This window comes from Paramormyrops kingsleyae, chromosome 8, assembly GCF_048594095.1.
Source record: "Paramormyrops kingsleyae isolate MSU_618 chromosome 8, PKINGS_0.4, whole genome shotgun sequence".
Taxonomy (NCBI): domain Eukaryota; kingdom Metazoa; phylum Chordata; class Actinopteri; order Osteoglossiformes; family Mormyridae; genus Paramormyrops; species Paramormyrops kingsleyae.
The window spans coordinates 29,984,749-30,004,300 of NC_132804.1; the positions used below are offsets into that span (position 1 = coordinate 29,984,749).

Sequence of the window (19,552 nt, forward strand, 5' to 3'; positions counted from 1 at the left end):
TTTTTCTCAGAATTCTGACTTTTTTTCTGAGAATTCTGACATTAAAGTCAGAATTCTGAGATTAAAGTCAGAATTCGAATAATATTCTCATGGTGGCCCTAATCCTCTTCCGTATCTCTCTTAATATTGAAAACGTGATAAAAATAAAAGGAAGAATTCCCCTTCGCCGAACCGTGTCGGCGCAGTAGTAAAGAGGAAGGGGCGTTTCTCTTTAAGAGCGCGTGGGTCTGGCCGCTCCTCTGCGCTTTAAGTCTCTCTGCTCCGGGAGGATTAGTCACTTTCTGCCTGTCGGCTGCTGCTCCGCTTTAATTTACGTTTATATTTACTAACCCGGCCATGGCGTCCGCAACCGTGATTTACTGCGAAGGGTGGACGGCGAACGTGGGCAAATCGTCTCAGACGAGATCAAGGCGGAGCCTGGTATGGAAGAGGGAATCCGCGCTGTCAGCATCGCCGGCATCCTTAGATCACCTTCCCGGCCACCGTGCGGTGCCCAGTGATGCGACGCCGTCCAGTTGCATCTCCCAGTCGCGGAATGAGGCGGGCATGATTGGGGAAGAATTCTTTAGCCATGAAAAGATGACGGCCAGGCCCTCGTCCCAGATCACGGTGCACCGGGACCTGGACTTAAGCTTCCTGTGCGGCGGCGGCGGCTGGAGCGCCGGGGACCGGGTGACGCAGGGCAGGTCTGGGGTGGTCAGGAAGAAGAGTGATCCGCCCAGGAGAGAAGCGTGGTCGATCTTCAGCCAGGAGGACCCGCGAGTGAAGAAGGAGAAGGGAGAGGGGCATGTGTTCGTCGTGAAGAAGGTGGAGCAGGACTGGTGCGATGCTTGTAACTGCCGAGTGAGCGGGAGCGCACTAAAGTGTCGGAGTGAGTGTGGGGGATTTCTGCGGGTCTATGTTTACACTTCATACAAGTGCAATGTAAACATGTGTGTATGTAAGCAAGATTAATGTTTTGATGACATCGATCACACTGTAGGTAAAAAAAATCGGACTGGCGAGAGGCCGCGTGTTTAATTATAAGGGAAATATGCGTTGATTTAATAGATACACTTGTTACAAAGATCTTTTGCTGACTGCGAGATGGATCCACAATCCTGTCGAATGTGCAGACTCAGGGTTAGACAGTCTCATTGATAGGACTGCCGACACACGTTTTACTATATGCCGGGAATGATTAAAGCAATTCAATAAGAAATTAATGTCAATATCTGAGTTTCTTCACATTTAAGGCACTCGAGGCTAACGGATGTAAATAGTTAACCAGGATATTGATGAGTGACTGTTGACCGACCTGTGATTGAGTTTAGGTAAATGCGGGTCATTTCAGAGAATACTTTTTTTCTCCTTTGTGTGTTTAATGCCCATAACACGTAATCATAGACCACGCTGGGTTTGCAGAAATGTAGAAACTGGGCATGTCTCTTCGGTATGGCTGGGATGCGTTGGGAATGTCCTAAAAATGAACCCTAAATTTACACATAAGCCCTGTCACTATCAGCTGCCGCAGCCAAGAGAATTTGAACCCGATCAATCCAGAGGTGAATGTTCTTGCATGTTTTTCCAGTCTTCAACTTTGGCGATATCTTTAGAGATTCTACTCTTTTTTTTTTTTTTAGATTTCACCATCCAGTATCTGGTGTCAGGTCACTGGTCATCCCTGTTTGTTTGAGTTGTAACATGCAGTGAACGCTGCAGCATTATTTGCAAAATCAGATTAACTGATGTGATTTACTGCTCTGATGGCGACCCTTGTGAGGAATGCGTGCCTGAGTTTCAACAAACTGTGACTTTTCCTTTTAGTTGCTTATGACTGATTTGAGTGCTACAGTTTTCCCAGCATGCCTTTGGGTTGCGGCTCACCCCGTTAACGACTGAGAGGCCGGTGGCCTATCTTCAGGCGGGCTGTTGTTTTAGGCATGGAGGGAGAGATGTTCCTGCATTTGCCCTGTACTTTGGAGACCATTATAGCTCGCATCAGTGCAGGGTACACATTTATCATGATGCACTGGAGGGTGGGGGCAGCTCCAGTGATGCCCTCTTCTGTAGTGGAAAAATGGAAAACCTGGCATGTACTTTTGGGAGTGAATTACATGGTTTTTAATGTTCGGGTTGGATGTCAGTATTCTGCATCATTCTTACTGGGGAGTCACACTTACTGTCTTTGTTGTGGCAGTGACAAAGCTGGTGTGAAAGGCGCAGTTGCGTTCGGTGCTTTCGGTCGTGTGCATGGTGCTCCGGGAGAGGGACTTTCTGGAGACCGATGACTTTGGTCTTCATGGTTAAATGCGAGGGTGTCTCCCCACCTTGCTCTCTTGACCAGTTTGGGTAATGGTCTGGTGCTGCGTTCTGCTGCTGGGCTGTGGATGTCACGGCACGGCAGGGGTTGGTGGTGGGGAATGTGACCTCACTGGGGTTTTGTCATCGACGATGATGTGCTCTCCACACGGCTGCGCTGATGTCACATTGTGATGGCAAGATGTGTTGCCGAACGCCATTGCTGGTGGTGACATTGCTGATGACATCATTAGCATGTCACATTGTGTAGCTGCTGTCCTTTGTCTGGAGTGTGTGATCATCAAGTGTTTATCCTACTCTGGCTACTGAACACTTTTAATATTCCCTGGGTTCCAATTCGCATTCAAGGATGCCATCTATCCACATGGAGCCTGGGGCCTGATTCACGAGCTAGAGGCCACCCTGGGTGGGAAAACAGGCAGTCACACTCTCATGGCAATTTAGAGATGCCAGTGTACCCCGGAATTTGCTGGAAGGAGAAAGATACCGTCCACTGATGAATCTCTAGCCCGTGTCAGAATGTTGTTCTAGCCAGCAGCTGAATGTCTGCATTTTCATACGTATTCGATATGGAGGAAGGCAGGGATAGGAGGCACGGGCGTCTTCCTGATTGCCTGGCTCAGCTCCGTATTTCTGATTGTGCATGTGGGCATGGGTGCGGTGTGAGCTGTTGGGACAGGGGGGCCATCTCGGGGGTGTGCTTTAGCCCCTCACCTTTGGCCGTACGCTTCAGCGCCAGGTGGAGGGTGTGGCCGGCATTTCTGGTCATTTCTAGGGGCAGATGAGAGAGCGCAGAGAGATGACCCCCCCCCCCCGCCATTCACAGCCGTCTTGTTAAACATACCTGTTTAGTATCTGCCCCGCTATGGAAAATTGAGAAAGTCAAAGCGCAAGCATTTTAAGTCGCCTGTTTTCACTGCAGAACGAAACGGGTTGCTTGCTTTCTGCTTCTTCTTCAGCTACTAGGAGGGGAATCTGCCCCCTAGAGGAGTGTCAGTAAAATTACCATAAACGAGGAATGTATGCAGTGTCTGATGTGGCGCATCAGCGTTATGGCAGAACCTTGTGGGCCCGCCTGCCATGATCCCGGGTGTTTCTGCCCCGGACACGCGTCCCCATTCGCCTGACGATACTCTCCCGTTCATCGGCCCCCCGTTCATCAGGCAGTCAGGGCTCGGCTAGTGTTGCCTGACAGCCTCGGCGGGGAGGGATTCTTCGGTTTCCCTGTCCCAGTTAACATGAAGCCTCCCCTATATATATATAGTTGGTAGAACAGCCACGTTAAATTGACTGAACGGTAATTTAATTGTAATATAGTAATTACAGCTGTGGCTTACACTATGCTTTCACATCTACCTCCATCCATGTAATATTTATAAATGTGAAATTATTAATACGGCCTTCTTTAGTTGCATCTTCCTTCTCTTGCTTTGCTGGCGGCTTGACCTCTCGCCGCAAATGACGGATGATCCCTCGCTGTTTAAAAAGGGGTGGAGCCCTCTGCTCTGTTTAGACCCCCCCCTTTCGCCCATCCATCGGTGCCCCGATTAAGCCTGGCCTCGGTATGGGGAGTCTCTTGGCGCACGTCTGGCACTAATGAGCTTTTCCCCCATAATCCCTCAAGGTCCTTTGTCCCCCCTTCTGTTGAGTGAGGTCCCCAGGGCGCCTGGCTGGTGACACAGGGACAGCGCTGTGTTACGCGGCTTCCAATCTCTCTCTCGCCTCACTAATTCTGCCACCCCCCCCCCCCACCCCAGCCCCCTTTCACAGTCCTCCCCTGCATGGTACTATATTCGAAGCGCAGGAACAGTAGCTTTTGAGTTGCCGAAGCACCGGGCACCATCGTGCGGCACTGATGACAGCCTCATGGGTTTGGTGGCCGTAAGCGGCTCTGTCTCTGCCCAGGCCCAGGAGCGGTTCCCAGTGCTCTGTGAATATAAATACTCGCTGAAGTTGTGCATTGTCTCGCTAACCTTGCCAGACCGAGCTGTATTGTGGCTGCAACCTTCACACTTCCTCTTTCCCCGATAGCCGCTGCTAATTTCAGGCTTGCGTGCGGGCCACGGGTCAGTAATGGTACATTCGGGTTCCCCTTCCCAGCATGCTTGTCATCTGTGGATAGTTTCCACGGCAGCAGGTGACCAGTGGATCGGGTGCCACCTGTGGCAGGCTTTCAGTTGGCACGGCTGGTCCTTTAACCTGGCACAGGGTGGCAGGTGCTGCTCTCTGATTCTGTTAATTCAGCTCTAAACTCCACCCAGACAGATCAGGAGTGTTTATCGTCTGCCTTTAATCCAGCAAGGAGGCCGTCCTGCAGGTGGATTCGCTGTCAGATTAGCCTGTAATTAAAGGTCTGAGTGACACGGGGGGGAGGGGCTGCATGCTACCCGCTCCGGCTGAGGGGCAGCAGGGTGTTCCGGGGACGTGGCGCACGCATGTAACGGGAGCATGCTTATTGTCACATGACTACGTGAGGGATTTACAAACACGGTAATCATGTACACGTCATGCTGTGGGAGGCAGCGAGCAAGTCACTCCGCCTCCGCCTGCTGCACTCTGGACCGTAACCTGACCACTGAATGAGGCATGACCCAGACACCGGGTGAAAGTCAGGCTCACGTACCTGTCACTGCATAGTGCAGCAGAGTTCAGCCACGGTGGGGGGGCTTGAAGCCACACGCTGTATTCCCACTGTCAGCACTCCTTCTGCAAAGTGGCCTTTCGGCTGGAAATGCCTGGTGATCAGCAGTGAGGGCACCTCACGTTTTCCTATCAGCCCTTGACTCCGAGCGAAATCAGCAATGTAGGAAGAATATGTGGCACACTATCGGGAGTGCGGGAGAGGCCCTGCGGGCCTGGGTCCCAGTGATGTCACTTCCTGCTTCTCCCAGGCTCCTCTTGGGACTGGTGGCATTGTAAGTCGGGGCATGAGCCCCCTCCCCCTCCGCATGAGGCGTCCTCTTGTGTGGGAGTTGTCCGGAAGGAACCCGATATGGATGATGCAGGGTGCGGCAATGTGCCCGACTGTCCCGACTGGAGCCAGGAAGCTGGGGGGGGGGGGGGGCAGTGGAAGGGATGACAGGGAGGAGATGCGAGGGCTGCATGCAGCAGGGTTCATGGGAGCAGTGACGCCTTGTCTGCTTGTGCGTTTCTGAAACCTAAAAGTGTGGGCCAGCATGGTGGTGTTGGGGCGATGAAGCAGGTGCCTCCGTTCATCTCCACATCAGCGCTGTCGTAATCCGCCTGTTATCCCCTTGGAAGTGAAAAGTCACGTCTGTGAGCGGTGAGTGTGTGTGCCATGTTGGTGTGCGGACGTGGGCGTGGCCCTCTGTGACCTTGCTGTCCTCACACTGGCCGGGGGGGGGACAAGGCCACAGTGGAGCACATATATGAGGCAGGTCGGTGCGTGATGGGGGGGGAGCGGCGGTGGATGATCTGCATTGACTGTGATTACAGCTGCAGCCCTGTTGCACATGGTGAGATCACAGCAGCAGGGGCACTGCATCGAAATCTGGTCATGTGACTCAGCCTCCTGATGGTGTCATCTAGCCCAAAGTGTCAGGTAACCTCTGACTGCTGCTGTGTGTGTGTGTGTGTGTGTGTGTGTGTGTGTGTGTGTGTGTGTGTGATGCCAGTGCGCACAAGCCATTCCGGACCATGCCCTGCTCTCGTTTCCCTGTGTGTGTGTCTCTGTGTGTGACCCATATCTGTGTTGAAGACCCTGCACTCAAAAATAACACAGAGAGGTTGAAGGGGGGGGTTGCATCCCTTTGGTTTGTAATAACTGTGGAAATAACAAGAGGGGAAGATGAAGCTGTAACAGGATGGCGGGAGCTCAGTGGACCCGGTCGGAGGCGGAGCCTATGGCCTACCCGTGTTCCCCTGTCGGTGTTTATTTATAGCCTGTGAGGGGCGCGTCACTCATCGCGGTCACGGCGCCGTGTGTCAGGATGCTGCAGTAGACCGTGTGACGGGGGGAGAGGGAGCCGGTGTGCAGCAGCTGCTGTGCCTTTAAGGAGCGCGGGCGTGCGGGCGTTTGTGTGGGAGCCGCAGTGCGCAGGCCGACGCGGAGACAGCGAGCCGCACGCGCGCGCGAGAGAGCAGCAGACGGGTAGAGCGCCGGGCTGCAGGGAGGGTGCGAGTGCACGAGCGTGGGCCGGGGGGGGGGGCGGCGCCGTCAGACTCACCGGCTGCCTGCGATGGTGCACACAGAGGAGACCCCTGAGCACGCAGCCCACACCCTATCGCGAGCGTGGCGTGGCCGGCCCCCGCGGAGCTCCGGCATGGCCCCGGCCATAGGCAGATAGCGGCCGCCGCACCTCCCGCCATGACACTGGAGCAGTCGGGCGCTGAGGCGGGCGCTGCCGCCGCCTGCTTCGGCCACGTCTCCCGGCGCCTCACCCGCCTCCTCCGGCGGCTGCCCAAGTCACGGTCGTGGTCGGAGGGCTTGCGGCTGATTCGCCGCTCCAGCAGCAGCCACTCGCTGATGCAGTCAGGTAGGGGCTGACTGTGTGTGTGCGTGAATGCCATGTCCATCTGAGCCTTCAGGAGGGGGCCACTGCAGTATCGGGGGGGGGGGCTGTAACCTGTCAGCAGGATGGAGGCTTTAGGATGAGTGGGTCGTAGTCGTGGATACGTGTCCGTGCAGTGGCCATGTAGACCTGCAGTGCCCTTTGACGTGTCCTCCCTCATCGGGTTTTCCGACCGTCTCTCCCTCCACCTTTAGTTTATTCTGCTTCAATGTGTGTGTCTGCGTATGTGTTGGGGGGGTGGGGGGGGGTTGTTATTGAACACCAGTGATGCTGTGCGACATGCCGATGCTGGCTTCGGTGACAGCCATGCCACTGCAAGGCGATATTTGTGACGGGGGGATGTTTGGGGTGCAGTGCGAGTGGCATTCTTGAGGATCGCGATCGATCGGCAAGCTGTGAGCCCAGCCCAGTGGAGCTCAGGTTCGAGCTGAAAGCTGACGCAAACAGGCTTCCAGCCCCTGGGGGAACCAAAAATGGAACGCTAAATCGGTTACCGTTTCCGGTACAGCAGCTGGAAGAGGGAGATGCTGGGTATTTTATTGAGTTCAGAGAGCACCTCCCGCTCTCCAGCTCGAGGGCTGAGCATCTTACCCTCAGCCCAGCTCATATGCATCACAGAGGTCTTGTTAACGTGTGTACAGTGTACAGTGTACAGTGGCTACAGACCAGTGTTGGATGGGCTCAGCTAGGCCTGAGGTGTCGTCCAGTGAGATGCTGATGACGGCTTGCTGTCTGTCTGGGACCTGAGAATGGTGAGCATGACACCAGCGTGGTTACATCATCGGGGAGGCATTCTGGTTCCCTTGAAGAGAACTCCTATTTAGGTTAGGGTATTTTTGGTCTGATCTCAGACCAGAATAGCACTCGAACTTCCCGATTTCTGCTCGTCGTAAGAGCGATCCGAAAATTTGCGAGGAAAGAGAGGCACAGAATCAGTGAAGGTATCCATGTCATACTGAGATCGCTCGCTCCAGTAGTATGAACATAGCCGTGTCAGATCCGACCGGCTGCCCTTCCCATGTTCCTCGGTAGAGACCTCAAGGGACCCTGCAATACATACTGGATCCGTGCCATGGTGAATCGAACATACTGGGAGAGCTGTTTAGAAGAAGCCTTTAAACAGTGTTCAAGTGTTTGTCAGGCTTTCTTCAGTGGCCGAACATCTTCTGAGCTTGGAGGTCCAAGTGCCAAGGATAGCTGGAGGAAGTGTCTTTTTCAGGACAAGTTCAGTTGTTCCATTTCTCTCTATCTTTAAACAGAGAGCTGCTTTTTATCCTTTCCATTCATCCTCCTATAGCATCACACTGGGTCAGCTATCCGACCTGAGAGGTCAGCCAAGGTGTGACCAACACAACCAACCACTGGCCCCGGACTCCTCTGGTCATGTGACTGTTGCTGTTACCTCAAGGTTGCTGGTCATGTGACTGTGGCTGTTGCCTTGAGGTCGCTGGTCATGTGACTGTGGCTGTTGCCTTGAGGTCGCTGGTCATGTGACTCCTCAAGAGGCCGGGAGCTCAAGTTCAAACCTCCCTGTTCCTCTAACATGGGAGAAATATAAGGCCAGATCATAGGCCTTAGCTTCCTTCTGTTGACAGCGCTGGTCAGGACTAGCCTACCATGGTACCAAAAAGTAACCAGAGTCATATTAAACAACTCCACATTCAAGTGGAAAACTTGCCAGTTAGGGCAGAGGACGATCGTGTTAGCAGCCAACTCGCCTTCAGGGTTTTCATGTGGTCGAAGGTACGGGCTGCTCTTCAAAACAAACGCCCAACACCGTCAGCATGGAGCTATTTTGAGAACAGGGCAGTAGCTGCTTTGCGGAGTCCCGTAGGCTGTACCTTTCAGCTGTACAGTCTAAAGAAAAATGGGTCCTAATCATTAACAGCATGTTTAACATGTAGTGAAGTTAGACATTTTGATTAGAAGAAAGCATCACCAAATATGCTCTTGATTCTTGGTCCCTGCCAAAGGGAAGAGCGTTCCCGGGTTCTCCTGTGGAAACAGATTTCGCTGAACCACTCTGAGCACAGATGTCAGTATTCCTCCATGTGCTCAGTGTCCGTATTGTACCCCGCTGTGTTGGGTTTCATATACTACCACCTACCAGCTGACAGAAAGGGGTATTTGTTTGTTTCTCTTTTCACACGATGGCTGAACGCTCCAGGGCTTTCCCCGCGGTGCGGGAGGAGATGTCGCTCTTCCCGCCTGTCTTTTCCTCTATCTCTGTTTCTCTGGCAGCTGCGGTAGGGATGAGATGGAGTGGGAATGTTTAATAAGCGCACCCTCATCCATTTCAGCTCAACATCTGAAACCAACTCGGCCACAGTCTGGTCCATTAAGCGGTTGGCAGCACAGGACAAGTTGTCCTGTTACCAGAAACGCAGCTGCTACTCTGTGACATTCTGATGCCCACAGAGGGTAAAACATACATCAGATGAGTGGATTTACCACGGTAAACGTCACATACTGTGTGGCCGCACTGCTGGGTTTCCGTACAGGCTGATTGGCATGACGTTTGATGTGGTAATGTGGATTGGGGTGACACGCCCACATCTGACGCTCATCGCAGTCACATTGCGGAGTGTCGATTCACGGATTCTCTCTGAGATCATTAGTCAGTCTCCGTTTCCATAGTGATGGCGAGCTGTGTTATTTCCGTTCTGCACGCATCCACGCTTGCCTCTGGATGCTTTGCCGCTCTCACGCTCTCGTGCTGTTTCACCTAGAGGAGGCAAGCAGTGAGATGCGATTATCACAAGAGAAAACACACACTGGCATGGACTGCGGGCATGTAACGCCGTGGCTTATGTAACGCACTGTGATAGATATTGCAGTGCATTCTCAGGCGGTTTGGCTTTCCACCCTGGGCTGTTTACTCGAGCTAGATAACGGCGCTGGATTTGGTATCTCGGTGATAGCCGCTGGTGGGTATCATCTGGACCCCTCCCGCCTTTCCCATGAGCCGGGAATGGAAGGTTCCAGAGTGACTGACAGCAGGAAGGAGATGGTCCGCGTGAGGGTGGGAGCCCAGATGTCCGGGATCGTGTGGCCGGCTGGCTGACCGGCAGACCCTCTGTGTGTGCAGGCTGCCTGCCCGATCGGGTCCAGTAGAATAGACCTGTTGACTTTGGCTTCTGCTGCTGTTTCCAGTTTTTTTTTACTTTTCCCAGCCTTGTTCACAGCCAGATTGTCCATGTGTGAGGTGGTCTGGGACCAGAGTGGGACCAGCTCACAATCTGTGATGAGACTGGAAAGGGAGGGGATTGGGGGAGTCTACCAAGTGGCTTTGTTGGTGGGGGATGGGGGCCAGCTGCTGGTGCTGTTTTGGGGGTTCCCCCTTTCAGGGCCGCGCTCCGAGCACACTGGCTGCCCAGTGCTCTTCCTGATCTGGCCCGTTCTCCCCTCCTCTAGTCCTTTAGCTTCTTTGGATTTCTCCCCCATCATACTCTGGCGCTTGTTGGGAAATTACTCAAGACTCTGTTGAAGGTTTTGTTTTTAAATGAAGCCTGGAATTTAATCTGCTTTTCAGCTGTGAGAAGCTGTTGTTTGTCTAAACAGAAAGCATTTGTACAGATTAAAACAGCTTCAGAATAGCTTTACCAGCAAGGTCATTAAAAAAAATCTTTCATATATGGAGTCCCATCTGTCCCCAAACAGTCAGAAGCCGCTCCAGGTGTTCTGACTTGCCTTCCTAAATTCTTCACACAGTTTGAATGTAAATCCCCAAGTCTCTAAGAGGGGCTGTATGGTTAAAAAAAGAAAAATTCCAGGTAAAGATCGCTTAGTGAGAGCAAGCAGAGAGTCCCTTTTGAGCTTTACTCAGGCTGACCATAAGTTCGGTGGTGACCATGTGTCACCGTGCGTCCTCCTTGGGGGGCTGGAGCCACGGCCAGGAATTCCAGGCTGTGCCATATAAAGGACCTTTATAAAGAACCTCCTTTTGGGTGTCAGGGTCCTTTATGAAAGACCTGCCCTTGGCTGAACCCCTCAGACTTTGTCCTTCCTGTCGAGGGGCCTAAGTGACGGCAGGAAGGAGGGGAGAGAGCATGTAAGGCTGAAAAGACGGTGAGCCCTGGGGAGAGGGTTCGAGTTCGCAGAGAGCCGGCAGGAGGGGGCAGGCCGTCACGAGCCGCACCTGACTCTGAGGATATGAAATCTGGAAGGAGGAAGTTCAAGCACATGAGGTAGTTTGTGTTGATGGGACCCAACAAGTCGTGGCGTGTATTAACATTTGTCTAAAAAGAAAACTCCCTGTAGTTTCCCATAGCATAGGGAAATTCCTCCGCCCCCCCCCTCCGCCCCTCTACTTACCTCACATGATGACTGCTGCTTTGTGCTGTGAAAGTGCTCATGTGGTGACGAGTGACAGTCACTTTTTAAAATGCTACTTCAGCTCATCACAAAACCAACGTTCCATGGTGTCGACACACACAACTGCCCGCTTGCCTACCTTCCACTCTACGGTTGGGCATGGATGAAACCGGGTTTTGCTGAACCCATCATTCACCTGGTCAATTTATAAGTTTAAAAGTATGATTAAAATAATTTGGTTTTGCTTCTTTTGGTCCTATTAACTTATAATATAGATTGCCATGTCTGGTCCCAAAATGCACTTCTGCTTGACTCTGTTATCGTAAAAAAATTCCCGTTAGATTGCCTCTACCTCTTTTGATTCCTGCCAACTGTATGTAAACATTAACTGGAAGTTGGGGCTGGGGTGGGGCAAAAAACTCCAATCAGACGGTATCGTGTCGCGGGAGTTCTTTCTGGGGAAACTCCCACCCACACCATGTAAGATGATCTGTATTTTGGGGGCGTGGCTGAATCAGAACAACAAATGGCGATGCTTCGCCCACCCACATGTCCCACCCAGGCGTTTCCCATAAACCTGTTAATTCTGCATAGACGTCTGCGTGGGGGAATCTTTAGCATGTCACTATGTGCTGCCCCCCGCCAACCCCCACCCAGCTTTACCTGAAGTGCAGTAGGTCAAGCTGTGACGCACGCTGTTGACAAGATGCCACCTTGGGGTTTTAGCTCGTCGTGGCTGCAGAATGCGTCCTGGCATGCCGCGCAGACTGGTGAACATGCTCAGCTGCCAGCCGTGTGCCCTGCCCTCGCGCCAGGTGGCCATGCATGCCCGGGTCGCCCATGGCAGTGCATGCGGCAGGCCCCACCCCCGCATTGCTCAGGGTTGGGGGGTGTTTGTTCAGCAGGGGTGTTTGGGATTGCCAGGTAGCAGATGGGTGTGAATTCAGGCGGTGCAGAGGGCAGGCCTGGAGGCACGCTCCATCCTGTGGCCCTAAACGCATCTTAGAGCACGTTTCCTGCCCGCCTGTTTAACTTGGACTCGCTCTCGGAACCAACTCCCTGCTTCCACCCCACCAACCCCCCACCCCCACCCCAACCGCCATGGCAAATTCCGAGCTCCAGTGCCAAAATCAGAATCGCTTAAAGACCGCCTGCGACTTGGTTATCCCTGAAATTTATGGGCAGCTCTGCTCTGAAAGGTGACACATTAAAAGATTTATTTAAGCTTTTGTTTTTGTTTGCTCAGACCCCCCAGGGCTCAGCTTAAGCTGGGCCGTGAGGTCAGAACCACTTAAAACGCTGTACCCAGGTCGGGAGCAGGGCTAGAACATACAAAAAGGACAATGTGTCTGTCTCTGTTTGGACGTCTGGCCCAAAGACTGCCTGACCTCTGCTTATATCAGTAGCAGTCTTTTTCCAGAACGGTCTGGTCCCTCAGGAGTGAAACCTCCCTCGAATGTGGCTTTTTCTGACAAAGGCGGCCTGAGAATGTGAAAGAGCCTGCATTTGGTGTGGAGAACCGTATCCTTATAATCCTGGTGGGTTCTGCCTTGTATTTTTCTACCAAAGATGTGGTTTCCTCTAAGTAGGGCTCCATCTCTCATTTCATTCTTCCTTGTGTGCTGTGTTGGAACCTTCCGAGGGGAAAATTGAGAGGTTAGAAGTCTAAATAAAGTCTTCTTCATGTATACTGCCTGCAGGACATACCTTAGGGACGTTTATTTGCATTTAGTGTTTTGTATAAACTGTGCTTGTCGTCTTTAATTTCATTCCATGAACTGTGTTACTACTAGAATTGGAATGGAGGAAATACAGTGACCCCTGTTAGTGAGGTGTTTATTTGAAATTAAGTAGCTAGCAATCTAACCTTACAGTTTTTGCCTTGGAGGTGGGCAAGGTAAGCTGCTTTTTAAAACAAGTCTTTGGCAGCTGTTTCACATTTTGCAGGTACATTTCCAAGAAGACAGCTGATGAAAATGCTTGATTTGCTAATTTAGCATTATGAATAATTACCAAGCCACTAAATTATGTAAATACAAGAAGAACAAAAAATTCCTGAATTATAGATGAGAACTAGTACTGGGCTTTATTACAATACAAGGCATCTTTCTGTATTGTGATGTTTCCATAAAACACCACAAGATGGAGCCAGAGAGCAGAGTGGCGTTCTCTAGGGGAAGATCTGAGAAATTGATATGATGAAGCTATATTGAACCCCCAAGAGGAATTTTTTGTTGTCCAGCAGCATTGCAGAAGTAAATGGATCCCAGTACCCAGAAACAAGCAAATAAGAACATGTGTAGTCCAGTACATTTAGGAACATGGAGACTGGAAGCACTGAACAATTGGATGGCGATAAGTACAAAGGGGCATCTGAAGCACTCATGGGCCCCTTTAATCATGTAGCTGGAGGTGCCTCTTACCTGTAGCTGGAGGTGCTTCTTACCTGTAGCTGTGCTCTGTTCAGAGCATGGGCCCCTTTAATCATGTAGCTGGAGGTGCTTCTTACCTGTAGCTGGAGGTGCTTCTTACCTGTAGCTGTGCTCTGTTCAGAGCATGAGCCCCTTTAATCATGTAGCTGGAGGTGCTTCTTACCTGTAGCTGTGCTTTGTTCAGAGCATGGGCCCCTTTAATCATGTAGCTGGAGGTGCTTCTTACCTGTAGCTGGAGGTGCTTCTTACCTGTAGCGGTGCTATGTTCAGAGCATGAGCCCCTTTAATCATGTAGCTGGAGGTGCTTCTTACCTGTAGCTGGAGGTGCTTCTTACCTGTAGCGGTGCTATGTTCAGAGCATGAGCCCCTTTAATCATGTAGCTGGAGGTGCCTCTTACCTGTAGCTGGAGGTGCTTCTTACCTGTAGCTGTGTTCAGAGCATGGGCCCCTTTAATCAAGTCAAGGTGCAGTTCGGTGTGATTCGGTGGGGTTTTCTACATGTTGGACCAGCAGTGGCGCTTGATGAGTGTGCTTAGATGTTCCTCTCCAGGCAGCAGATTACACCTCATCCCTGGTGTGTGCACCTCTAGGTGCCCTGCAAGACCAGCCTAGGAACGAGCTTAGTTGAGATACACCCCCCCCCCTCCCCAACCATTGATCTTTTCAAAATCACCTTAATAACAACCCCAGAAATGGCACTATGCCATACAGTGGTTGTGCAGTTTCTGAACGTCTTCCCTGCCTCAGCTGAATGATGGGGGTTAATGTGCTGTAATGCTCAGATTGGAATGGTGGTTGCCATGGAAACAGGCACGGGTCTTCCCCACGCCGCTGAATAACATTTAGAAAGTGTGTTACTGGAATCGCTGGAATATTAAAAAAAAAAACAACAAAAAAAAAAAACAATGATGGGGTCAAGTTGTGCCAGTCAGTGGCATTTCGGAAACCACGCCCATCTCCGTCTCTGATTGGTCCTCTCTGTCCCCCCTTCAGACTGCACCTACACCTGTCACCTGCAGTGCAAGGATCTCGTCCAGCTGGACTGCAACCAGTGCGACACACAATCGGAAGCCTCCTTACCCCACCGGCGTGCGCCCCCCCAGCCCCAGGACAAGGTGAGACCGAACCCCACAGCTGCTGTCCTTTTAAGTAGGTCGCAGAACCTAAACCATGTATGTGGCTTTGAGTGAAAGCTTCCACTAAAACATGGTGGCGATCACTGATGGTGTGAGAGTGCCACTTTGTGGTGGATCCTGATAACTTGGAGGTTGGTGGGGCAGTGGGGCTGATGGCAGTGTGACAGATTCTCAACTGGCAGCCAACTGTGAGTCAGTTCCTCCGCCCCAAAAAAGGTGAAGTGTGGCTGTCTGTGCTGACAACGGCCACATGGACTCAGGGAGGTGGGTCTGCATCCTGAATCAGACCCCGTAAGACCAAGGGAATGACGCCTTTCCACAGGTTGGCCAAAAATGGGCAGTGTGGCAGGTCTCTGTGTGTTAAACAGCACAAGGATATTGGGTGGTCTGAACTTTTTAAAGGGTGCCAATGTTTGCTAATCAGCAGTGATGCGTGTGTCCTGCGAGGGGCACACCCCGAACAGCAGCTTACGCCGGCTGTCTACCCAAGTGTAGCGTCATGGAGGAGGAGACCTGGTCTGCATGTCTGATATCAGCCCCCAGACGATAAGCCCCTTTCCCTTAAGCGCAGCGTGTGTCAGAAGCTCAGCCGATGATGGTTAACCGACCTCAGCTTGGTCACAGAGCAGCAAGAGACAGCGTGAGAGGTGAGCGTAGGGACTTTTGCATGTGGCTAGATCTGCATCATGAGAAGTAAACAAGCTTCTGTCACCACTGCCCCCCCCCCCCCCAGCCCGTGTGTGTGGTGGGACAAGTCTCGCTCACACTCGCATGACTTCCGCCCCAGAGAGAAATCCACAACATGCTTGCAAACTGCGTGGCGGCTGCAAAACTAAGCGACACCCTTTCAGGAGGAGCTTTGCTCAAACACTGGCTCCACCCCCTGCCCATATATGGCTACAGCTTCAGGATTCTGGCCCCGCCCCTCAGCTGGTAAGCTGGCAGTAGTTGTACTGCAGCCCACAGAGGAGAGAATACTACAAAAACTGCATCTCTGCCATAGACCAGAGTAATCCCTTTGCCGGGAGTTGGTACCCGATTTGTACAGCCTGCTCAATCCATTCCTTCCGGGTGCGGTTCATGTATCGTTTACATAGGCGCATGCATATTCCAGGTGCATCATTCACATCATGTACAGAGCAATCGCATTGGTCAAACGAAGTGGAATTTGGGGGCCAAACGTGCTTGGACACGGTACAGATGGCCTGCTGTACCAACACCTTTATATATCAATTTATTCAGTGCATAATCATTAACTTATGTATATAAACCCTTGTGTCCCTCCGCCCCTTTTTCACACTGTCCTGTATTTTGCTTTCCAAGTCCTGTGAAAACCCTCCCCCTGTCATTCACTGTCTGTCTTTTCCTTTGACCTGGGGGAGCGCTATTTCATGCAACCGTGTACCTGTACATGCATGGTATGACAAAGCCCCTTTGACTTAGCATTTGAACAGTCATTCCCAGGGTCTTCTATTTAACGTTGGACCTGAAGGTGTAGGGGGCCCTCGCTCATCCATATAACAAGTGACTCAAACATACTTGCAGTTGCCCTGGGGCTGGAAAGCTGATCTTTTAAAATTAATTTTGCAGCTCAACCAGGCATGAGGCGAAATGCACTCCACAGATCTGTTCAATCAAAAACATGCTGGAGGGGAACTTATCATTTGATCTGCTCTAAGGAGTCAAATCAGGAAAATGTTATTCAGTTAACGTGCTTAATTACTATATTTGCATTTAGCAGCTGTTTTTGTCTAAAAGGAGGCAAAGACACAACTAGACTGTTCTGTGTATCCAGGGGAGATCACACTGCTTACACCATGAAGCACAATGCGCATTTCACCCTCTGACATCCTCAGGAGGGGCATGGTCTCCTGTTTACACTGGAATCTGTGTCGGATAAAATTTTTATTCTATTCAAACAGTCTAAATTACTATTCATTTATAAGAGACTTTTCAACGTGACATACAAGTGAGGAAGGTTTTGGGTCAGAGCACGAGGTCAGCCAGGATACAGAATTCCTCGAGCATTGAGGTTAATTGATTTGCATAAATACCCGAAAATGCTACGATTACTCGTCTGGGAACAGGATTTGAACCTACAACCTTCTGAACACAGGGACAGATACTTAACCTACTGAGATATACAAGCTTTATTCCAGTCCGAGGCTGTGTTATGCGTCAGGTAATCAGCTACCTTTAACAGTATCTTTTTGTTCAAAGCTTATGTAACAGGATGATTTTATTATGATAGTTACATAAACCTATTTGGACCAGGAATCAGCCATGCTATAAAAAACACACTGAAGTGTGTTAAGTGATTGGCGCTCGACGTCTGCTAAGCTAAACGACTGCCAGGGCCCATAAGCCTGTCAGAACTACATGTCAGCAAATGAAAAGCCTCACACTGAACATAAACATGAAACTGAGGTGTGTGATACAGCAGTATTCAGATGTTGGATTCTGGTGAAGTCCCCCTTTTAGAAGAGGAGTGGATTTTTCTAAAATCATGCAAAATCCTGATGTATGTTCCCGCTGATGATACCCTTCATCTAGGCCTGCTTATGCTCCACAGCCTCAGTATGTCTCAGGTTGGTGGGCAGTGTGCGCAGGAAGCGTGGAGATTCGGCAGAGCCTGACACTGCTGTTCACCGGAAGATTAGACAGGCCCCTTGCTTCTGGGCCCTGCCGATATAGGTCACCCTTCCCTTGGATGAAACGCATCCAGGACCAGCCCACAGAATGGAACAAAAGACAACTGGATCATGTTGCCCCATTTTAAAGTTTAAAAGTCTTGCGTTTTCGTGGATAATGACGTGCATCTGCTACCTGAGAGATGTACTGTCTTAATTATTAAACACGAGGTGTCAGACTTTTGGTAGGTTCACTTTCGGTTCGCTACGGGGACTGGTACCGCTCTCGCTGCTCTGCCCTTTTTGTGCTCCGAATCTGGCTTGCTGTTCGCTGAGCTCTGACTATGACTGATGTGACATCATCATCACCTTTTGTTTATTTGGTCAATATCCTGGCCCCCCGTTGACCACCATCGATCTCACCAGCCAATGGGGAATTGAAAGAGAAATAAAGATCAAATCTGAGCTTAGCGATTAGCGGAGTCTGTATAATGGGCCGTTTTCGGATCGACTGTGAGCCCCCGGCTAACACCCTTGCCAGATTAGCTTGACCCTTTTGCACAGAATTACCATCCCTGATTAGCGGTCTGCTTCAGCAGGTCACCAGAAGACCTCCTTTGGACTGGGGCGGGCTTTGGATGAGTTGGGGAACATGCATCTGCATCTTGTGTCACCCTGTCTCTTCCAAATCGCAGTGTCTGTGGGATCGATTCCTCCATTTTTCAGGGAGGATGGTGCCTCCACCCCCCATGGGGTATTGAGGTTCAGCTGCACAGCTCTCTTTGATTAACTGGAAGCTATTGATGCTGGGAACAGGCACCTCAGCTGGCCCCCGGGCTCTGAACAGCGCCCCCCTGGGGAGCAGCGCTGGGCTGCTCCATCTCCCCCACCCCTCGCTGGTCGATTATGCTAACGGCCGCAGTCACTGGAGCTCCAGGTAGATATTGATCCAGGCCTTAGCTTAGGTGTCCTCTTTAAGCCTTGGAAATGCATATGATTTGCTGTCAGACACTGGCATGGGAGTAAAGTTTAGCTTGATCTGCTGCTGGTTTTGACCAGAGAAACATTCTTTTGCAGCTAAACTCTATTTGTAAAATCTATCTGTTAAGCACTTCTTCACTTTACTGCTAAGCATGTCATTCACTCCTGGGATCCGGGCCCACATCCTCCATCCCTTTAGAAAAGGGGTATCAAACTCCAGTCCTGGGGGGCCGGAGCCCTGCACATTTTTGGGTTTCCCCGCATTTAACACGCCTGATTCCACTCCTTGTGCTGAATCATTTGTGGTGGAACAGGGAAAGAACTAAGCTACATAGGGCTCCGGCCCCCAGGACTGGAGTTTGACACCCCTGCTTTAGAAACATTGAGTTGTGCCTGTGAACTGAATGTATGCTTCAGTTTAACATGCAAGACTATGGACCTACAATAATAGGACCTGCTTTAGTAAAATGTCAGGTTCGTAAAACACACAAAGACTAAAAACTGGGGATAATGGAACTGTGAAGTGTTACAAAATGGCATCTTGAAATTGTAAAACCTCTTTTAAGCAGTAATTGAAAATTGCTGCAGACTTAGAGCTCCAATGAACCTTGCCATGGCCTGATGTTATCAGCCCTCTCATCCTTACAAAAGTCCTCTCCTTGGTTTGTGTTTGGGTGTGGTGTCTGGCTCAATGGATTAGGATGCTGTGCCTGTGATCAGAAGGTCATGGGTTCGAGTCCCATGGTTAGTAGAGTGTTTTTTTTGTTGAATTTCCTCATTGGTGCTGCTTTCTCAATTGTACTTCACTTTGAATAAAAGCATCTAATGTAATGTTTATGGCCGCTGTCAGTCTCCTGATTTATATTTCCGTCACTCCTTAGCGGCAGTGAGTAACGCAGGCAGGTGGAGGCCGTGTGGCGGGTGGGGATGATGGCAGACCAATGTCCCCTCCCGCCAAGGACAGGTAGCTGGCATGAGGCACTGTGGATGGTCCACTTCAGGATAGGGCCACGTCATCCGTCCCCTCATACTCGCTTCTCACAGTTGGTAACTGTCTCTCTGTTACCCAGGCAACCGGCCTGCTGATACAAACCTTACACAAGCCGTTTGTTGAGCAGTAGCTTTTGGTTCGCTTGTGGTCACAACAGGAAGGAGACTGACAGTCAGGTAGTTTCATGGACTTGGACCTTGGTATGTTTGTTAAAACCATAATGGGTAAGAGAGGC

The 19,552-nt window shown here is 51.0% G+C and overlaps 1 protein-coding gene across 2 annotated transcripts in view; it reads left to right on the forward strand.

Moving 5' to 3' along the window:
* The first annotated feature begins 221 nt into the window (after positions 1–221).
* rassf5 (Ras association domain family member 5) overlaps positions 222–19,552 on the forward strand; it is a 32,556-nt gene continuing 13,225 nt past the window's right edge. Inside the window, exons 1-2 of one of the 2 annotated variants that reach the window (XM_023832392.2) lie at positions 222–871; positions 14,573–14,694. In XM_023832392.2, the coding sequence (XP_023688160.1) occupies positions 337–871; positions 14,573–14,694 (657 nt within the window). In that variant the 5' untranslated portion in view covers positions 222–336. Of the gene's footprint in view, positions 872–6,399; positions 6,798–14,572; positions 14,695–19,552 lie in introns of those variants that run through there. The other variant, XM_023832393.2, reaches the window with a different exon arrangement.